Source organism: Brassica rapa, chromosome A06, assembly GCF_000309985.2.
Source record: "Brassica rapa cultivar Chiifu-401-42 chromosome A06, CAAS_Brap_v3.01, whole genome shotgun sequence".
Taxonomy (NCBI): domain Eukaryota; kingdom Viridiplantae; phylum Streptophyta; class Magnoliopsida; order Brassicales; family Brassicaceae; genus Brassica; species Brassica rapa.
This window is the reverse complement of record NC_024800.2, coordinates 27,512,410-27,529,894: the sequence shown is the minus strand read 5'-3', so window position 1 is coordinate 27,529,894 and position 17,485 is coordinate 27,512,410. Positions and strand designations below refer to the sequence as shown.

The 17,485-nt window shown below is 30.6% G+C and overlaps 3 protein-coding genes and 1 non-coding gene across 4 annotated transcripts; 2 read left to right on the top strand and 2 right to left on the bottom strand.

Annotated features, from left to right (window-relative positions):
- The first annotated feature begins 2,988 nt into the window (after positions 1 to 2,988).
- On the top strand, positions 2,989 to 6,927 carry LOC103827724 (NAC domain-containing protein 96). The gene is made up of 4 exons (XM_009103258.3): positions 2,989 to 5,601; positions 5,696 to 5,982; positions 6,083 to 6,322; positions 6,408 to 6,927. The coding sequence occupies exons 1-4, from the start codon at positions 5,445 to 5,447 to the stop codon at positions 6,594 to 6,596; spliced, it is 873 nt and encodes a 290-aa protein (XP_009101506.1). The 5' UTR covers positions 2,989 to 5,444; the 3' UTR covers positions 6,597 to 6,927.
- Positions 6,928 to 7,201: 274 nt separating this feature from the next.
- Positions 7,202 to 7,273, top strand: TRNASTOP-UCA. Its single transcript has one exon. It is a non-coding gene; the product is annotated as a tRNA-Cys (tRNA).
- A 2,103-nt stretch (positions 7,274 to 9,376) lies between these two features.
- LOC103827723 (aluminum-activated malate transporter 14) lies at positions 9,377 to 15,285 on the bottom strand. The gene is made up of 6 exons (XM_009103257.2): positions 13,500 to 15,285; positions 13,233 to 13,373; positions 12,841 to 13,113; positions 12,503 to 12,624; positions 12,262 to 12,405; positions 9,377 to 11,951 (listed from the first exon to the last, which is right to left on the bottom strand). Exons 1-6 carry the CDS (start codon positions 13,771 to 13,773, stop codon positions 11,139 to 11,141), a joined length of 1,767 nt encoding a protein of 588 aa, XP_009101505.1. The 5' UTR covers positions 13,774 to 15,285; the 3' UTR covers positions 9,377 to 11,138.
- Positions 15,286 to 15,594: 309 nt separating this feature from the next.
- On the bottom strand, positions 15,595 to 16,938 carry LOC103827722. The gene is made up of 2 exons (XM_009103255.3): positions 16,508 to 16,938; positions 15,595 to 15,978 (listed from the first exon to the last, which is right to left on the bottom strand). Exons 1-2 carry the CDS (start codon positions 16,745 to 16,747, stop codon positions 15,805 to 15,807), a joined length of 414 nt encoding a protein of 137 aa, XP_009101503.1. The 5' UTR covers positions 16,748 to 16,938; the 3' UTR covers positions 15,595 to 15,804.
- Between the last annotated feature and the right edge of the window lie 547 nt (positions 16,939 to 17,485).

Sequence of the window (17,485 nt, the reverse complement as noted above, 5' to 3'; positions counted from 1 at the left end):
ATAAAAAAATATTAGTAACTCCTTGATCAAATCTAGAACCAAATAGATTTTTCTTTTTCTGTTTAAAAATAGGAAAATTTGCTAAAATGAGATGAAATTGAAGGACTTTCGGAAGTGTTATTAGTTTATATATTTTAACTGATTTAACAAACTATATAATATTTATAAATCCAAATAAAATTTACAAATTTTTAAATCTAATATATGAATTTAAATTATTATTTACAAATCTATAGATTTTCTCTCGGATTTAAATTTTGTATTTTTACAAAAAAATATAGATACATATCCATTCAAATTTATTATTAAATCAAATTTGTTTGTCAATCTATATGAATAACATATGATTTAATTAGAATTTATAAATCATTAAACCAATAACTCATGATTCAATATAGATTCTAAAGCCATAAAACCAATAACACTAAATTTAGTTTGGATTTTCAAATTCACTAAATATACTAACCAATAATCCATACTTCGTCTTCGTCTCATAGTATTTTCCTTTATAATTAATGTTCCAATGATTCTATAGTTTACATTAACCCGAGTGTATCTTTAAATATTGAATTATACTTAAAATTTTAAATAAATTTTAAATTAGTCTAAATATATTGTTTGAAAATAAAATATTCAATTTCCTTACAAAAGGTGTGAAATGAAAAAATGACAACAAACTCAGGCGTCAGATTTTGTTTTGTAAATACACAATAGAACATCATACTTGTTTTATAACCGCATGAAAAGGGTGAAAACAACATTTATACTATATATAATACAACTCTACCAAAGTATTCGGACAAATTTCTTTACAAAATGCGACCAAATTCTTTAAATTATGACCCAAAATTTGGTCAAATGAACCGTTGTTACTTTAGTACTATGCAATTTTTTCTCTCCTTTTAAGTAATTTTCACTTTGTTGGGACTTGGGCATTTGAGAAATCCTAAATTTTGCATAGCAGTCTAAAACTATTAAGAAGAAATTTTGAGCTGCAAAGTCAAACGAGACGGAACAACCTCAAATTCTTGTTACTAACCAAACGAAATAAGATATATTCAGATATACTTATTCAAAAAGCGTTCTGGATTTTGTTCCTAGATATCCCAACACAAAGTGAAGGTTTTTATATTAATTTGCATTTACAAATCAAATTCCAATACCGTAAATATACCATATAAAAGAATTAGATCTGACTCAATAGTCTTTTTATGACAAATACACTTATTATAGTGATCTCGAGCAGATTCCCCAAAAAGAATGGTTTCAAGTATACTATCTGAATTGTTTAATTTTTGAAAAAGTATACTTGCGTTAGGTTGTTTTTAGGCAACAAATCACTACGTAACATGTAATGTAGAAGTGTTGGGCTAAGATTTTCTTTAAAATAGGTTTCTTTCTAAGATGATTATAGCGTAGAAGTTATTTTAAAAGTATTTTAGATCTTAGCTTGGCTCATATATACAAATGTTGTTCTAGCTTTACTGTTGTGTTTTTTTTGCTGTGTTCAGTTTTCATGATAATGAGTTTACCTTCTTCTTTTTTTCTAACACTGATAATGTGTTTACCTAAAATTGATATTTTGAACAACTACAAAACAAATTCTGGCGAAGTGCCAATGTATAGTCAAATAAAATAAAATCGTACTGCTGGTCAAAAAATCACTAATTGATTTTCACATGACATAATTGTATGTCATTGGGATTGCAGCTATAATTAGTCTAATTTTCAGCTAAAATCTCAGGCTACAATAAAGAAATTTAGTTTATACTCGCTCCGCTCATATGGGAAAGCAACTACTGCATAAAACGATGATGTAAGCCTAATTTATTGTATAATTTAATTATACAATTTGGTACATATATATTTCCAGTACTTAAAACGTTTATAGTCGGTTAAGAAACTTAAAATTGCATGATAAAAAGAGATGAGATAAGACCAAAAAGTAGAGAAAGAAAAGAAGGGAGCCGAAAGCAAAAAGGTGAAGAGACAAAGTGTGATTAAGTGATAAGATGATTGTGTCATGTTCAAAATTCTCATAGTTTCGTTGTCTCCAATCTATCAATTTAATTAGCTTCAAATTATAACTCAATTTTTAACGTTCAAATATCTTATATTTCATAAGCTTAGAACTAAAAGTCTAAGACTAGCTGGCGTTTTGGTGAGATATGTTTTATGTTTCTTTTTCCGTCATCATAAAACAAATTCATTTTTTTGTTGTAAAAACAAACAAACAAATTCATTTACCAATTTGTTAATTGTCTAACTATGATTAACAACTTCCCATTATCTTTAAACCAAAACTAGATCTAGTATATTATAGTTATTCAAACATTTGTACCAAAGGAACTATAGTTAATTAAGGTAACGGAGTTTAAACTATTTGTTATCGTCCTGTAATTGTCACACGCACAATATCAGTTTAAGATCTGACTGAATCATAAGGTCAGGTACTAATTAATATAGACCAACATACCATAAGTTGTTGTCTATATATTACATCATCGTATCTATATTATTAAAACTAAAATACTTTTTACTGTTTGAAAACTTAGATAGTAGATTAAATGAAAATTGTTTAGAAACAAGGATAACAGGTTAAATATTTTTTTTATTTACATATTTATTCACTGCATTTTTTTCTCATTTACAGATTTTGTCGTTTGGAAACTTGGAAAACAGATTAAATGAGAATTGTTTGGAAACACGAATAGTAGATTAAATATTTATTTTTATTTACACATTTAGCCATTGCATTTCTTTCTTATTTACAAATCTGTCACTTCACTTAAAAAAAAAAAATTAATTACAATAAATTGTTATTTATTTTTGCTGAAAATAAAAACACAAATTGTAATATATAGTATATATTAATCTGCTACAATACAATTTTCAAGAAAACCAAATATCATAAAATTAATAATAATTCATAAAAACCTACTGCAAAAAATTAAATCATTTTTAAATAAAAAAAAAATCAATAGGTTAATTATGAATATTACAATTACATCAAATTGCATCAAGTTATAAAATTATAAATATAATATTACATAAATATAAAAAATTATTATCAAACATATATATTATAATATAATATATTCTCCTCTAAATATATTTTACAAAACATAAAAATACAAATGGACATTTTATAAAATCAGTGGTTTATAAATTTACATTAAACGCAAGTTAAATCTAATATCCGCGCGGGAGCGCGGATCAAGATCTAGTATATATTTAAAATATTTAGTATCTTACAAATGTTGAATGAGTTGATACAGATAAATTATATTTTTTTGGACAAACATATTTTTTTTGGACAAACAGATAAATATATTCACATTGTATATATATATATATACGATTGAACATATACATGAAGCAAAAAGTAAAAAAATGAAGCACCGCTAGAGATGCTCTTAACGTTACCATGGGTTATTAAGTTAAAGTGAACGTCTGTGAATAAAGTAGTAGGGGGAATATTCCCAATCTACCAAAATGACAACTGACAAGGTACATTTGTATAGAATATAACCAAACCTCTGTTACCGTCAACTGAAGTCATTCTTTTGTACTTTATTACACTAGCTAGGCCACTGGCTGTCATTAACTTCAGACTACATTTTTAGCAAAAAAAAAGAACTTCAGACTACATTTCCATAATTGGCCAGTGATAATCGTATCTCTCTAGTCGCCCATTTTGCCTACTGCTATGGAAAATTATATTGGTTGGTCCTACTAAATGGGAACTCGATCAGGTAATGCAATTTTAAGTATATGTATACATTTAGGATGTTCTAAGAATGTGTACAAAGATTATAAGACATACAAAAATATTTGAAGACTTCATTTACTTATAAAACTTAGAAATCTGTTACCAAAAATGGTAGAGATCTGTTACGGTCATTCAATGATATCGCACCAAAAGCACCTTAGGCCTTCTTGCTCGATAGCACTCAAAACATAGTGAACGTTGTCACTTTTTCTCTTCAATATTTGATGCCTTTCTAATACTAACTGCATTAAATGTCTTGTTTCATGTCGTTCATGATTAAGTCACTTTTCATATTCATGACTAGTAGACTAGCTTGGTTTTTAAATATTCACTTATCTCCACTTTCCATAATTAGGATAGAATCAAGAGTTCTTGTTAGGTAATTAAAGGTTCAGATATAACCTTGGTTCCCGTTTAAATTCTAGATTTCTGTTCCAGCTCTGCACAACTTCAATTCAAACCTCTTTGGGAAAGTCATGCTTCAACAATTTCCACCGTTGCCGGAAATGAAAATTTTCTATTTTTATACTAGTTCTTTTTTGTTAAAGAACTTTATATCTTATAATAGTTGTATGACAACTTCTTAGTTTTTGTTTCCAAAAAAATATTCAAAGTGACTCTTTGGTACTTCTTAAGGAACAAATAAATTAATTAGAAGCTGAAAATATGTTTTGGTCCGATTAGAGTAGCCGCTGGGCCACCTGCTTGTTCCGACTACTCGTGGTTTTCATTTTCACTTTCTCCTTCTTTATGACATAAAAGTGATTAGTTGCACTAAAAAGTTCGCTGTCCTACGCATGGTGACGTGTAGTAATATTTAAAACTCAATATTACAGTAATATATGGCTTGGATACTTTTTTAACTCATTTAAAGGTAAAAGTTGTACACAATATATGGTATTTGCTGATTAAAAATATATTAAATCTATTAATTTGATACAAAAAAAACCAAAACGACATACTACATCATACACATTAGTTGTATAACGTCAAATTAAAATGATAAGCCTAACAAACAAGATTATAAGGCTTTATAAGCCAATACATATATAAGTTTGAACAAAAGAAAGCCAATATGAATGAGTTGTTAATTGCTTGCGCCTAAGTGTGAACAAGTCTAGATGGGTATATTTACTTTGTTTTCTTTTCTTCTGTAGAACACTTCAGACAAGTTATGTCTTAGTCACTTTATCGGTCTCCCATAGTTTTGTAACAAATAAAAGCCGCATTCTAAAAACTTTTCTAATCCCAACAAAAATCTATTTATTATTCAATGCTCTACCAACTTTGTTCTATATATATTCAGGACTCCATAACCATTCAACACTCTACCAACCTTATATCTCTAATCACTCTCTTAATCATTCACAAATCACTTTTGAAGCTTTCACACCACTATTTCTTTCTTGGAAAATCCTCTCTCAATTTCCCTTCTTCGGACAATGTTCTTGTCACACAGAGAATGCCATCGACTTGAGTTGCAATCTCTCCTAAACAACAAAACGAGCGTTGAGAAGCGTTTCTATTTCTGGATTTTTCAAATATTAACAGTTGTAGCTTCGTGATCGTGACTTCAATTGTAATATCTCTTTCTGAATTTTAAATATTTACGTGGGTCAAGATTTTAGCCGTTTCTTGTGTACAAAGTCACTTAGTGTCAGAGTTATTGCAAATGGGAAGTTCAAGTTTACCTCCAGGATTCCGGTTCCATCCTACTGATGAAGAACTCATCGACTATTACTTGAAAAGAAAAGTGGAAGGCCTCGAAATCGAGCTTGAAGTCATCCCCGTTATTGATCTTTATAAATTTGATCCGTGGGAGTTACCAGGTAATAATTAACTTCAATAGTATCAAATTAACTTATTTTCACTCTTTTCTCGAGTTATTTAATTAACAAAAATATGATTTTTGTTACTTTTTAGACAAGTCTTTTCTCCCAAACCGGGACATGGAATGGTTCTTCTTCTGTTCAAGGGACAAAAAATATCCTAATGGTTTGCGTACAAACCGAGGAACAAAGGCGGGTTACTGGAAAGCAACCGGAAAAGACCGGAAAATTACATGTCGTTCATCTTCTACGGTCGGTTATAGAAAAACCCTAGTTTTCTATAAAGGTCGTGCTCCGTTAGGCGATAGAACTAGTTGGCTCATGCATGAATATCGACTATGCGATGATGAGAGTTCATCACAAGGTTCACAATATTTCAAGGTAAGAGGGCCTTTACATTTTGATCAAACCCTAAAATGCTTTATTTATTTTGTTTTAATTTTTTATGAAACAAAATTAAGAATGCAATGTGTTATTACAGGGAGCTTTTGTGTTATGCCGTGTGGCTAAGAAGAACGAGAACAAGAGTAACTCAAAAATTCAAAGAAACCTAAGTGAACAAACACTTGGATCAGGAGAAAGTTCGGGTTATTCAAGTCGTGTGACTTCACCTAGTCGTGATGGAAGGGTGCCGTTTCACTCATTTGTCAATCCGGTTTCTACAGAAACCGACTCTTCCAACATTTGGATTTCACCTGATTTCATTCTTGATTCTTCAAAAGTACGTATATTTTTTTTCTAAATTCTAATAACTAAATCAGATAAGGGTTTTACTTATCTAATACCGGTTTGGATTTTTTTTGTAGGACTATCCTCAAATCCAAGATGTTGCACCTGAGTACTTTCAAGACTTTGATTTTCCGGTTTTCGGTAATCAAGACGTTGATGTTCGAGCGAGTACCTTGAATGCAAATGTAGATCAGAGCATAGACGAATCTATGCAAACTGGTTACTGGACAAATTGTTGGTACGATCAAACCGGTTTATTTGATTAATCCGATTTCTCCTAGCTAGACGGACTTTCGTTGAGGTCGGTCTCTCTTTTAAGACAAAAACAACTTTTATCGTTCGAGTCATCTAAATTTTAGCACTGGTCTATCGATTGTTTAATTATTCTGTTTCATTACAATTAATATTATGGATTTACTATATATATTAATATTATAGGTACGTATTTGAAGATATATGTTGTTTTCTTTGTGGAATTTCTTTTTCTTCAGTAGGACTGTGTATTATTGTCATCTTATGTATGCAACGATCTCTCAGTGTTACGATGATGATTAGTTGTACCACGCACTATATAAAGAAATTTTTTTCTTGACGTCACTAACCTTTCAAACTTTTATGGAGGTGATAAGTAGATAATAATGATTATGCGTTATAACCTTTTTATAAACAGGAATGATGGGAGACCATATATATATATATTGATAAATATGACAGTTTAACCTACTTTTTTTTTTTGAAACAAAACATTTTAACCTATATATAATGTGATATTATCCAATAAATAAAAAATAATAATGGGACTTTAACCCAAATAATGCGATTTCAAGTATTTACAATATTTATAGCGAAAAGTGTGATAAAACAACAACTTGGGTCCATAGCTCAGTGGTAGAGCAATTGACTGCAGATCAATAGGTCACCGGTTCGAACCCGGTTGGGCCCTCTTCTTTTTCTTTTTTCTTTTTTGTTAATTATGCTTTATGAAGTATGACTTCACTTGCCAGAAATAACATCCGAAATATAGGAAATGATCTTTTTTTTTTTTGGTGTAAATGTTAAGAAAAGATCTTTTTATAAGTGAACTCCAAGATCAAGATGTCTCCAGTTTTACCTTATTTGTCTCTCAAAATCCCGATATCAGTTTGACTTGCCAACAGAAAGATATACACACCGCATCTATATTATTAAAACTGAAGTACATTTGAGAGTTGTTTGGAAACTTGGATAATAGTATAAATGAGAATTGTTTGGAAACATGGATAGTAGTATAAATGAGAATTGTTTGGAAACATGGATAGCAGTAGAAAATAATACTTGCTTATCTTAATTGATTTTTTAAAAGATTTTTATTATATTGTTAATCAATTCTAACCCTTCATCTATTATATTTACTAAATAAGTTAATATCTTTTACATTCATTTTCTCACTTTTTAACTATCTCATTAATTATATTTACTATAATATTTTGTCAGGATTATTTACATATTAACTATAATAATTCGACATATTTGAATGAAACCACTCTATTTGTGATAAGAATTCAAAATGGTTAACAATTTTTTTTATTTACTTATGTATCGGTTAGACATGGACATTCGGATAACTATTCAGCTACGAGTTATTTCTGTGGGTTATCATGCTTTTTGAGTTTTGAAACTAGACTTCATTTCGGTATTATAAATTTTCATGTGTGTTTCGAATCGGGTCCAGATGAATTCAGTCTTGATATATACAAACCTACAAATATCCAAAAACTAATGTATTTGACGCCGGTACGGATATTTGTATGAAAAGTAAGAATATTAACAGATTCAATTCGGGTATGTTGAATTCAAATTAAACTAAAAATAACCAAATAACCAAAAGTAATCATATTACTCTATTTGATTCAGGTTCGATTATGATGTATAGAAATCTAAAAGTATTTATGCAATTAATTATATTATGATACATATAAAATATATAATACTAATCATAAAAATAAAATATCGATTTATAAGAAAGTAAAAATTAACACCCGCACGGGCGTGCGGGTCAATCTCTAGTTTTCTTTTAAAGAGTAACTAGGATAAAACCGGCGCAGTAGTATAAATGAGAATTGTTTGGAAACATGGATAGCAGTAGAAAATAATACTTGCTTATCTTAATTGATTTTTTAAAAGATTTTTATTATATTGTTAATCAATTCTAACCCTTCATCTATTATATTTACTAAATAAGTTAATATCTTTTACATTCATTTTCTCACTTTTTAACTATCTCATTAATTATATTTACTATAATATTTTGTCAGGATTATTTACATATTAACTATAATAATTCGACATATTTGAATGAAACCACTCTATTTGTGATAAGAATTCAAAATGGTTAACAATTTTTTTTATTTACTTATGTATCGGTTAGACATGGACATTCGGATAACTATTCAGCTACGAGTTATTTCTGTGGGTTATCATGCTTTTTGAGTTTTGAAACTAGACTTCATTTCGGTATTATAAATTTTCATGTGTGTTTCGAATCGGGTCCAGATGAATTCAGTCTTGATATATACAAACCTACAAATATCCAAAAACTAATGTATTTGACGCTGGTACGGATATTTGTATGAAAAGTAAGAATATTAACAGATTCAATTCGGGTATGTTGAATTCAAATTAAACTAAAAATAACCAAATAACCAAAAGTAATCATATTACTCTATTTGATTCAGGTTCGATTATGATGTATAGAAATCTAAAAGTATTTATGCAATTAATTATATTATGATACATATAAAATATATAATACTAATCATAAAAATAAAATATCGATTTATAAGAAAGTAAAAATTAACACCCGCACGGGCGTGCGGGTCAATCTCTAGTTTTCTTTTAAAGAGTAACTAGGATAAAACCGGCGCAGTAGTATAAATGAGAATTGTTTGGAAACATGGATAGCAGTAGAAAATAATACTTGCTTATCTTAATTGATTTTTTAAAAGATTTTTATTATATTGTTAATCAATTCTAACCCTTCATCTATTATATTTACTAAATAAGTTAATATCTTTTACATTCATTTTCTCACTTTTTAACTATCTCATTAATTATATTTACTATAATATTTTGTCAGGATTATTTACATATTAACTATAATAATTCGACATATTTGAATGAAACCACTCTATTTGTGATAAGAATTCAAAATGGTTAACAATTTTTTTTATTTACTTATGTATCGGTTAGACATGGACATTCGGATAACTATTCAGCTACGAGTTATTTCTGTGGGTTATCATGCTTTTTGAGTTTTGAAACTAGACTTCATTTCGGTATTATAAATTTTCATGTGTGTTTCGAATCGGGTCCAGATGAATTCAGTCTTGATATATACAAACCTACAAATATCCAAAAACTAATGTATTTGACGCCGGTACGGATATTTGTATGAAAAGTAAGAATATTAACAGATTCAATTCGGGTATGTTGAATTCAAATTAAACTAAAAATAACCAAATAACCAAAAGTAATCATATTACTCTATTTGATTCAGGTTCGATTATGATGTATAGAAATCTAAAAGTATTTATGCAATTAATTATATTATGATACATATAAAATATATAATACTAATCATAAAAATAAAATATCGATTTATAAGAAAGTAAAAATTAACACCCGCACGGGCGTGCGGGTCAATCTCTAGTTTTCTTTTAAAGAGTAACTAGGATAAAACCGGCGCAGTAGTATAAATGAGAATTGTTTGGAAACATGGATAGCAGTAGAAAATAATACTTGCTTATCTTAATTGATTTTTTAAAAGATTTTTATTATATTGTTAATCAATTCTAACCCTTCATCTATTATATTTACTAAATAAGTTAATATCTTTTACATTCATTTTCTCACTTTTTAACTATCTCATTAATTATATTTACTATAATATTTTGTCAGGATTATTTACATATTAACTATAATAATTCGACATATTTGAATGAAACCACTCTATTTGTGATAAGAATTCAAAATGGTTAACAATTTTTTTTATTTACTTATGTATCGGTTAGACATGGACATTCGGATAACTATTCAGCTACGAGTTATTTCTGTGGGTTATCATGCTTTTTGAGTTTTGAAACTAGACTTCATTTCGGTATTATAAATTTTCATGTGTGTTTCGAATCGGGTCCAGATGAATTCAGTCTTGATATATACAAACCTACAAATATCCAAAAACTAATGTATTTGACGCCGGTACGGATATTTGTATGAAAAGTAAGAATATTAACAGATTCAATTCGGGTATGTTGAATTCAAATTAAACTAAAAATAACCAAATAACCAAAAGTAATCATATTACTCTATTTGATTCAGGTTCGATTATGATGTATAGAAATCTAAAAGTATTTATGCAATTAATTATATTATGATACATATAAAATATATAATACTAATCATAAAAATAAAATATCGATTTATAAGAAAGTAAAAATTAACACCCGCACGGGCGTGCGGGTCAATCTCTAGTAAAGTTTTAATAGCGAACCCTTGAAAATCACCACCTCATGTTACAAATTCCGAAAATAAACGTTCTCAAAAAGAGAATCGAATCACCTCCAATTAAAACTAAACCAAAAACCTCATCATTTCGACTGGTCCGATTTTAATATATCTAAACATAAATTATTAACGGTGGTCGCTATAGCTCAAGTGTACTCGCTAGTCACTTAAATGAAAAGAGTCTTTAAGATCATCTGTTCGAGTACTTAGCCATAGGAAAGAGATTATAGACTTGGTCCAAACCAAAACATGTCATAACCTTCCTTTCACTCCACGCCAACCACTAGATCCGCCGGCTTCTCGACTCGAACCTCCACATCCGTCCGGTCAACAACGTTACCATTGTACTCCTTGAAGCACGCGGACGTTCCCAGCTCCTCCACTTCCTCAATAACATTATCAAGCCTCGCAACCATTTCCACAAGAAGCGACGCAAAGGCAGCAAACGGTAACGCCTCCGAGAATTCAAGACTCGTCATCACCACTATCCTGCTCAGTTGTTTCATCAGTATACGTCGCTCTCCGGTCGCCGCCGTCGATCTCCGTTCCAACGTATCAGCCCTCAGTCTTGAAAACGAACTTGCACCGTCTGGTCTGAAACGTGACACTCTTTCGCCGCGTGGTGTTCCAGTGTTTTGAACTGGAACGTCACTCTTGTGCCCAAGAGGTGATCCTGTCTCGTTTTGATGCGAAAAGCCACTGTTTGGTCCGAAACGTGATTTGTTTCCGCCACGTGGCGTTCCAGTGTATTGCCCAAGAGGTGATCCAGTCTCGTTTTGATGCGATATGTTGTCATTTGCGTCTTTATTTATCTGTTGCGTAACGGACACGTTTTGGTTATGTCTACCGCTATTGTCATTTTGTGAAACGTTGTCGTTGGAGACGAAGAAGAGCTTAGGTTGTGATTTGATGGCGGAGTTGAGATCTTGTAATGCCACTTGGAGACTCTCTGAGAGAATCTCCGGCGAACAGCGTCGTCGGTTTTGAGTGCTTGCGGCGAGTTCCGTCAAAACTTTGCAGATTTCTCCGGCTAATCTAACGCATGGATCCTTAAAGAGTACACGTATAGACCTAGGAGTCTTCAAAAGTAACAAACATACAATTATTTACATCAGAGTTAACTAAGTTGTTAGAAAAAACAATTAGTTTAATTATGTAACTGAAAATTTACTAACTTGCTGTTTAACATAAAAAGTGTACCGTACAAACAAATATTGGATGAAAACTTAGTATTTCTACAATGAATATATAGACAATAGTAATGTTTTACAAAAAGAATTCACATATTCCTCTAATATCAATCACAAAGTTAAAATGGACCAAAACATGTTTCAATTATTACCAACAACATTCTTAGCTTTTGTTAGTTTTTTTTGCTATGAATCCTACCTGAATTTCGGTTTTCAAGCAACCATGAAGAGCGACAACAGTGTAACCAAACTGACGAAGAACACCTCCAACTTTAACATAATGTTGCCATGGGAATCTATGACAATGTCTTGTATGTCTTGGCTCCCAACTTGCATACATTGCCTGTCCATATACACGTTTCTCATGTAATTCAATACTTCTTGGATAATTTTTTTGTTTGTTTGAGTTCTGAAGTAAATGTTCGGTTTAATTGACTTACAAGTGCTTCATCGGTGGATTTAGAATCTAAAACTGTCTTATAACCATCATAGATCATATCTTCTGATGAATCTGATGTCTCCTTGTCTTTTTCCTCCTCTTCAAAGTACTCTTTCACACATGCTAAGAGAAATAACACATAATCAAATAAATAAATGAAAAATATAATAAAAATATATATCACTTCCCAAAAGAAAAACCACAATCATCATTCTGAAATACACAAAGGATTGAATCTCACAAAATGGAAAAATCACAATCAAATGTCTATTTCTTCATAAAGTTTATTGATTCCAAAATCAAAACTTATTTTTATGTTCCTATCTATCAGTAACGTACCTTCGATGGAAAAAGAGAGGCCTTGAAGCTTAGCAACGGTACTCTTATGGAGGTCCTCACCGGACCATATAGGAAAAAACAAAAGGGTCATGCAGAGGCAAACACCAACACCAATGGCTATAGTATAGAATCTCTCGTGTGCAATCTTAATCACAGCATCAACTCTATAACTTGACACTGTTATTAGATTAAACGTCAAGAGAAATATAAGCATGCCATAATCGTAGTTCTTTTTTATGTACGGGATAAATCTTAGATACGTTATCGCCGCCCCTGCAACATAACATAAAGAAAACATGTAAATTAATACATGATTGTGGAAAAAAACTTGTGGTTGCATATGTTGTATACGTTTTTGAAATCATTAATTGTTAAGTTTAAAAAATACATACCAATGATAAAAACTGAAGCACCGATGAAAACTGCTCGGAAAATTTTGCCAGAATCTTTAGCGACAAACTCAATGAAAAATGCCAAAGATCCCGCAATCAGTGTCCCTAATCCTCTATTAAGCCCCTTGCACAAGGTTGCACCTGAATTAAAATTAAACACCATTTAGATCATTAAGAACATATATGAGCTTACACAACATATTAATATACTGATTACAGGCAAACTATCTTTGTACATAAATTTATGAAGAAAAATGCTATAGTTACCGGCAGAGAACTCAAGAACGACCACAACAGTCAAGACTGCCCACATTGCATTACTTCCAATGCCTTTGAAAAGAGGTTCTAGGAGATACAGTAAGGAGACAAGTGTCAAAGAAACTCCTACTTTTAAAGCATGTTTCACTCTTCTTGGATCGTCTTTCGCTACTTTCCATATATCTTTTAGACTCTTCTTTGGAAGTTCTTGAATCTTTCTAGTTGCCTTTTTAGAACCTTCTTCTTCCATCTCCACGCCCCTTTCATGAACCTTGTTGGACATTTATTTGTTTCTTGTTTTTGATTTTTTTTTTAAGTGAGAAATGATGGATATGCAAGAGTTTCTGGTGTTGGTGCACTCTCTATATATAATTAAATGCATATACAAAAACAATACATGTGTCTTTATTTCCTATGTATAATTATTTATTCTTAGAGATATTTATTTGTTGCGTGAGTGAAATGATGGTCTGTTTTTATATGCCATGGTATTAATATAGTTGGATGTTATGTTGTTGTACAAACTTTATTTATAAGAAAATGTTCTTATACTATTTTGTTATATTTTTATTCAAATATAGCCTTGAATATATGATGGAAAATCGTATATTGTTATGTTCAAATAGCAAAAATGGAAAATCTTACATTGCTATCTTTCTATATGTTTTGAACCGTATAAAATTTACAACCTAAGAAATTAAGTTGAGTTTTAAAACATTTTCTTGTCCAGGTACAAGTGAAGAGAGATTTGGAATGATTGGTTTCACATGACTTGCAACAATTAGACATTATGGATTCTTTGTATTTTTTCATTTTCCCTTTAATACCGGGGAAAAGTCAATATATACTAAATCTAAAATTAGTGGCCGTTCACTAAAAATGGATGGACGTTCCATATTGAACTTTGTATATTAAAACTAAAAGGTCCCAATTATTTTTGGATTCACCATTTATATGCATGCATGTGGCACCCAATTCATTCAAAATAATCTTAACAATATTTTAAGAAAAATAATGTTAATTTATATCGCCTATGGCTCTGTGTGCAGATCTAAATCAGATCTTAGTTTGATAGATTAACAAATAGTTTTTTTTTCTCAAAAAGAAAATTAAGAGATCTTAGTCTGGAAGTAAGCTAGATACTTTCTTTAAATCGTCTTTTCCATGCATATGAACTTTCTTTACATTGTGATAATGTTTTTTTTTTTTTTTTTTTTTTTTTTGAAACAACATTGTGATAATGTTTAAGTCATCATAAACTATACATTAAAAGTGATACCAATTATAACTTATAAGACAAATAAAAAAAAACAAAAAAACCTTATAAGACAAATGAGTTGCGTCTTTAAAATTCGTTGTTGTTTTAACCTAACTCATTGTAAAGCTTAATTAATATTATACACAAGTGAAAATGAATTTGATTACATGAGTGAGAATTTGTTATCAACACGATTAAGACCTATAGTTTGTCGTGTTAGGGTGAAATATTAGTATTTGTCACAACCTGGTGACAGCAGAAGACCGGAAAGGAAATAATATATTATCTAAATAAGTAGTTAAATTGATCAACGTATGTGACTCATCGACGTAATAATCATACAATTACTAGTAAATAGGTAAATCATCCAACAATTTAATAAGTATGTATTTAATGACGGCGATAAGACAGCCAATATAAATTATGAACACTAATGATATGGTTTACTCAGTAAATATTTAAGTTTTCTTTTCGAAGTCCTCGGCCTTAAACTACTTCGATTTGATCACATAGATACTGATGTTAGCAATTGACAATATTACAACAATATATGAAAGTTTTTTATGCCGTTCGGCAAATTAATTTAATTATTGATATGTTTGCATTGCATCTAAGAAAGTCCAAAATAAATAATATCATTCTCTCTTAACAAAAGTGGACCTTGTTTATTTTCATAATTCACAATTTACCACTACTATATTACCTAATGAAAAATACATTAAAATATAGAAATGTATCTTTTGAAACAATTTTTTTCTAAAACATGGACATTTTGAAACAGATGGAGTGATATTTAACTAAATGGTTATGTACACAGAGCACTTGTCTATTTTCAACAATTGCTCATACGTTTTCAAGCAATCCCAAAGAGTTTCACTTGTTACTTTTCAAAAACAGAATTCACAGTTACACTATAATTCTGAGTACTCAAGTATCAGCAACCAGATTCTATTCGATTTATGTCGAGATTGAATGGCTAAATGACACACAGATTCTAACCTTAATCTCTGATTCAATCACACTAATCAGCAAATCTTTCTCCTTGTCGCTCATTCTTCATTCCATCAGTGGCTGAAGTTTCCCATCAGAAGATATCACTAACCCACTCACTTTTGCAGCTTTTGTTCTGCATCTTCTTGGCAAATCCTTACAGGTATGATCTTCCAAGAACTCATCCGCAATATCTCCGTCTTCATCAATCCTTAGTCGCATTGAATACCATCGTAGTCCCTGATCCAAACAAGAGGTTGGATAGTATAATTTCTCGGTTGAGTCAATAACTATAGCTTATTGCCATCAAGGAATCAACTCCCCTTAACTTCTTAAAGATTCAAAATTGTTATTCCCCAAACCCCACTAAAACATCAAGTTCATTATGCTTCCTATAGATTTCCAAGTAGGATGAAACTGAAACTACTTGCTTCTAAAGAAGTTTCTTTAACCGCAACTCATCTTTAATTACTATTCATTAATTTGACATGAACAGAGTTAAAAGATATAACGAAGTAACTATTATAAAGACAATTACTTCAATAAGATAATTCAGAGAATTGCAAACCTCCTACAGAAATAACGAATACTACTAGACACATATTCGATGTTAATAAAAGAATGTAGGCACAAAAAGCAACACAAACTAATCTAGCGTGATGCGAACCAAACACAATAAAGCGTAAAGACAGTAACTTTAGAATCAGACAACTAATGTCTCCAACTTTTAGAATCAAACATGATGGATGGGTGAAAAAGAAAGACAAACCTGAACTACACCGTCTGAAGAAGGACAAGGCTGAAGAATAGGACCAGGGTTGGACCGTTCAACTGCGACTTGAACCGGTACTCCAAAACCTTTCCTGGGAAGTCCCGTTTCACGGAACCGCGGCTGATCACCATCCCCGAGTTTATCGACTTTTCCAGTGTTGTCTCCATCTTCAACTCCGTGGCCACCGTCGTTATGCCCGAACCCGAAAATTCCGGTTAGCTTCTTTAAGAACCCCATAAGAACCTCTACTTTCTGCGATCGCGTCTTAAACCAATTTAAAAAAAAAACAGAGAATCTGCTTCTATCTTCCTCGTGATTCACTCCTTGTCTGCTTCTTCTTCTGTAGCAAATATATAAAAAGATGAATTTTGGATCAACGAGGGAGATAGAAGCAAGATCTCCTTTGTTGCTTTACGCATTTCTAATTCTCTTCCATTTAACGGCGCCGTTTTTGATTAACAATAAAATATCCTCATTATTTTGTTTTTTTTTTCCTCCAAAAGCAACAGAAAAAAATTCACTTTCGATCATTTACTGTTCACACTTTAGATACAGAGGGATTTAAGTTTCCGAATACTTCTTCGGTTTCATAATACTTGATATTTGTCTTATTGCACAAAAATTAAAAAATTATTTTTTTTTTATAAAAATATTTTAAACATATAATTTTAAAATTAGTTAACCAGTTATAAAGATTATAAAATCTAATTGGTTGAACAATTTCCAATAAAGTTAAAGTTAACTTTCAAATCTCAAAACTTCCTGTAAATTGAAACAAAATAATCCTTCTAAAACATCATCTATATTGAAACGGAAGGTGTTTATTTTACCGAACAGAGTTACTGAAGCTGGACTTTTTCCATTTCATTGAATAAGGTGAATAATCAAACAAAACTACATCTTAAAGGACCTAAATCTAAACGCAGACTAACCCCACAAAAACCATATAAAGATAGTTTTTTTTTTTGCTAAAAC

Bases quoted from the DNA above. Each gene is read 5' to 3' on its own strand.
- LOC103827724 (XM_009103258.3), top strand. From the start codon at position 5,445: ATGGGAAGTTCAAGTTTACCTCCAGGATTCCGGTTCCATCCTACTGAT. The intron at 5,602-5,695 runs GTAATAATTAAC...GTTACTTTTTAG, and splicing joins TGATCCGTGGGAGTTACCAG to ACAAGTCTTTTCTCCCAAAC. The intron at 5,983-6,082 runs GTAAGAGGGCCT...GTGTTATTACAG, and splicing joins AAGGTTCACAATATTTCAAG to GGAGCTTTTGTGTTATGCCG.
- LOC103827723 (XM_009103257.2), bottom strand. From the start codon at position 13,773: ATGTCCAACAAGGTTCATGAAAGGGGCGTGGAGATGGAAGAAGAAGGT. The intron at 13,374-13,499 runs GTAACTATAGCA...ATTTTAATTCAG, and splicing joins CGTTCTTGAGTTCTCTGCCG to GTGCAACCTTGTGCAAGGGG. The intron at 12,625-12,840 runs GTACGTTACTGA...TATTTCTCTTAG, and splicing joins CCTCTCTTTTTCCATCGAAG to CATGTGTGAAAGAGTACTTT.
- LOC103827722 (XM_009103255.3), bottom strand. From the start codon at position 16,747: ATGGGGTTCTTAAAGAAGCTAACCGGAATTTTCGGGTTCGGGCATAAC. The intron at 15,979-16,507 runs GTTTGTCTTTCT...TGTTTGGATCAG, and splicing joins CTTCAGACGGTGTAGTTCAG to GGACTACGATGGTATTCAAT.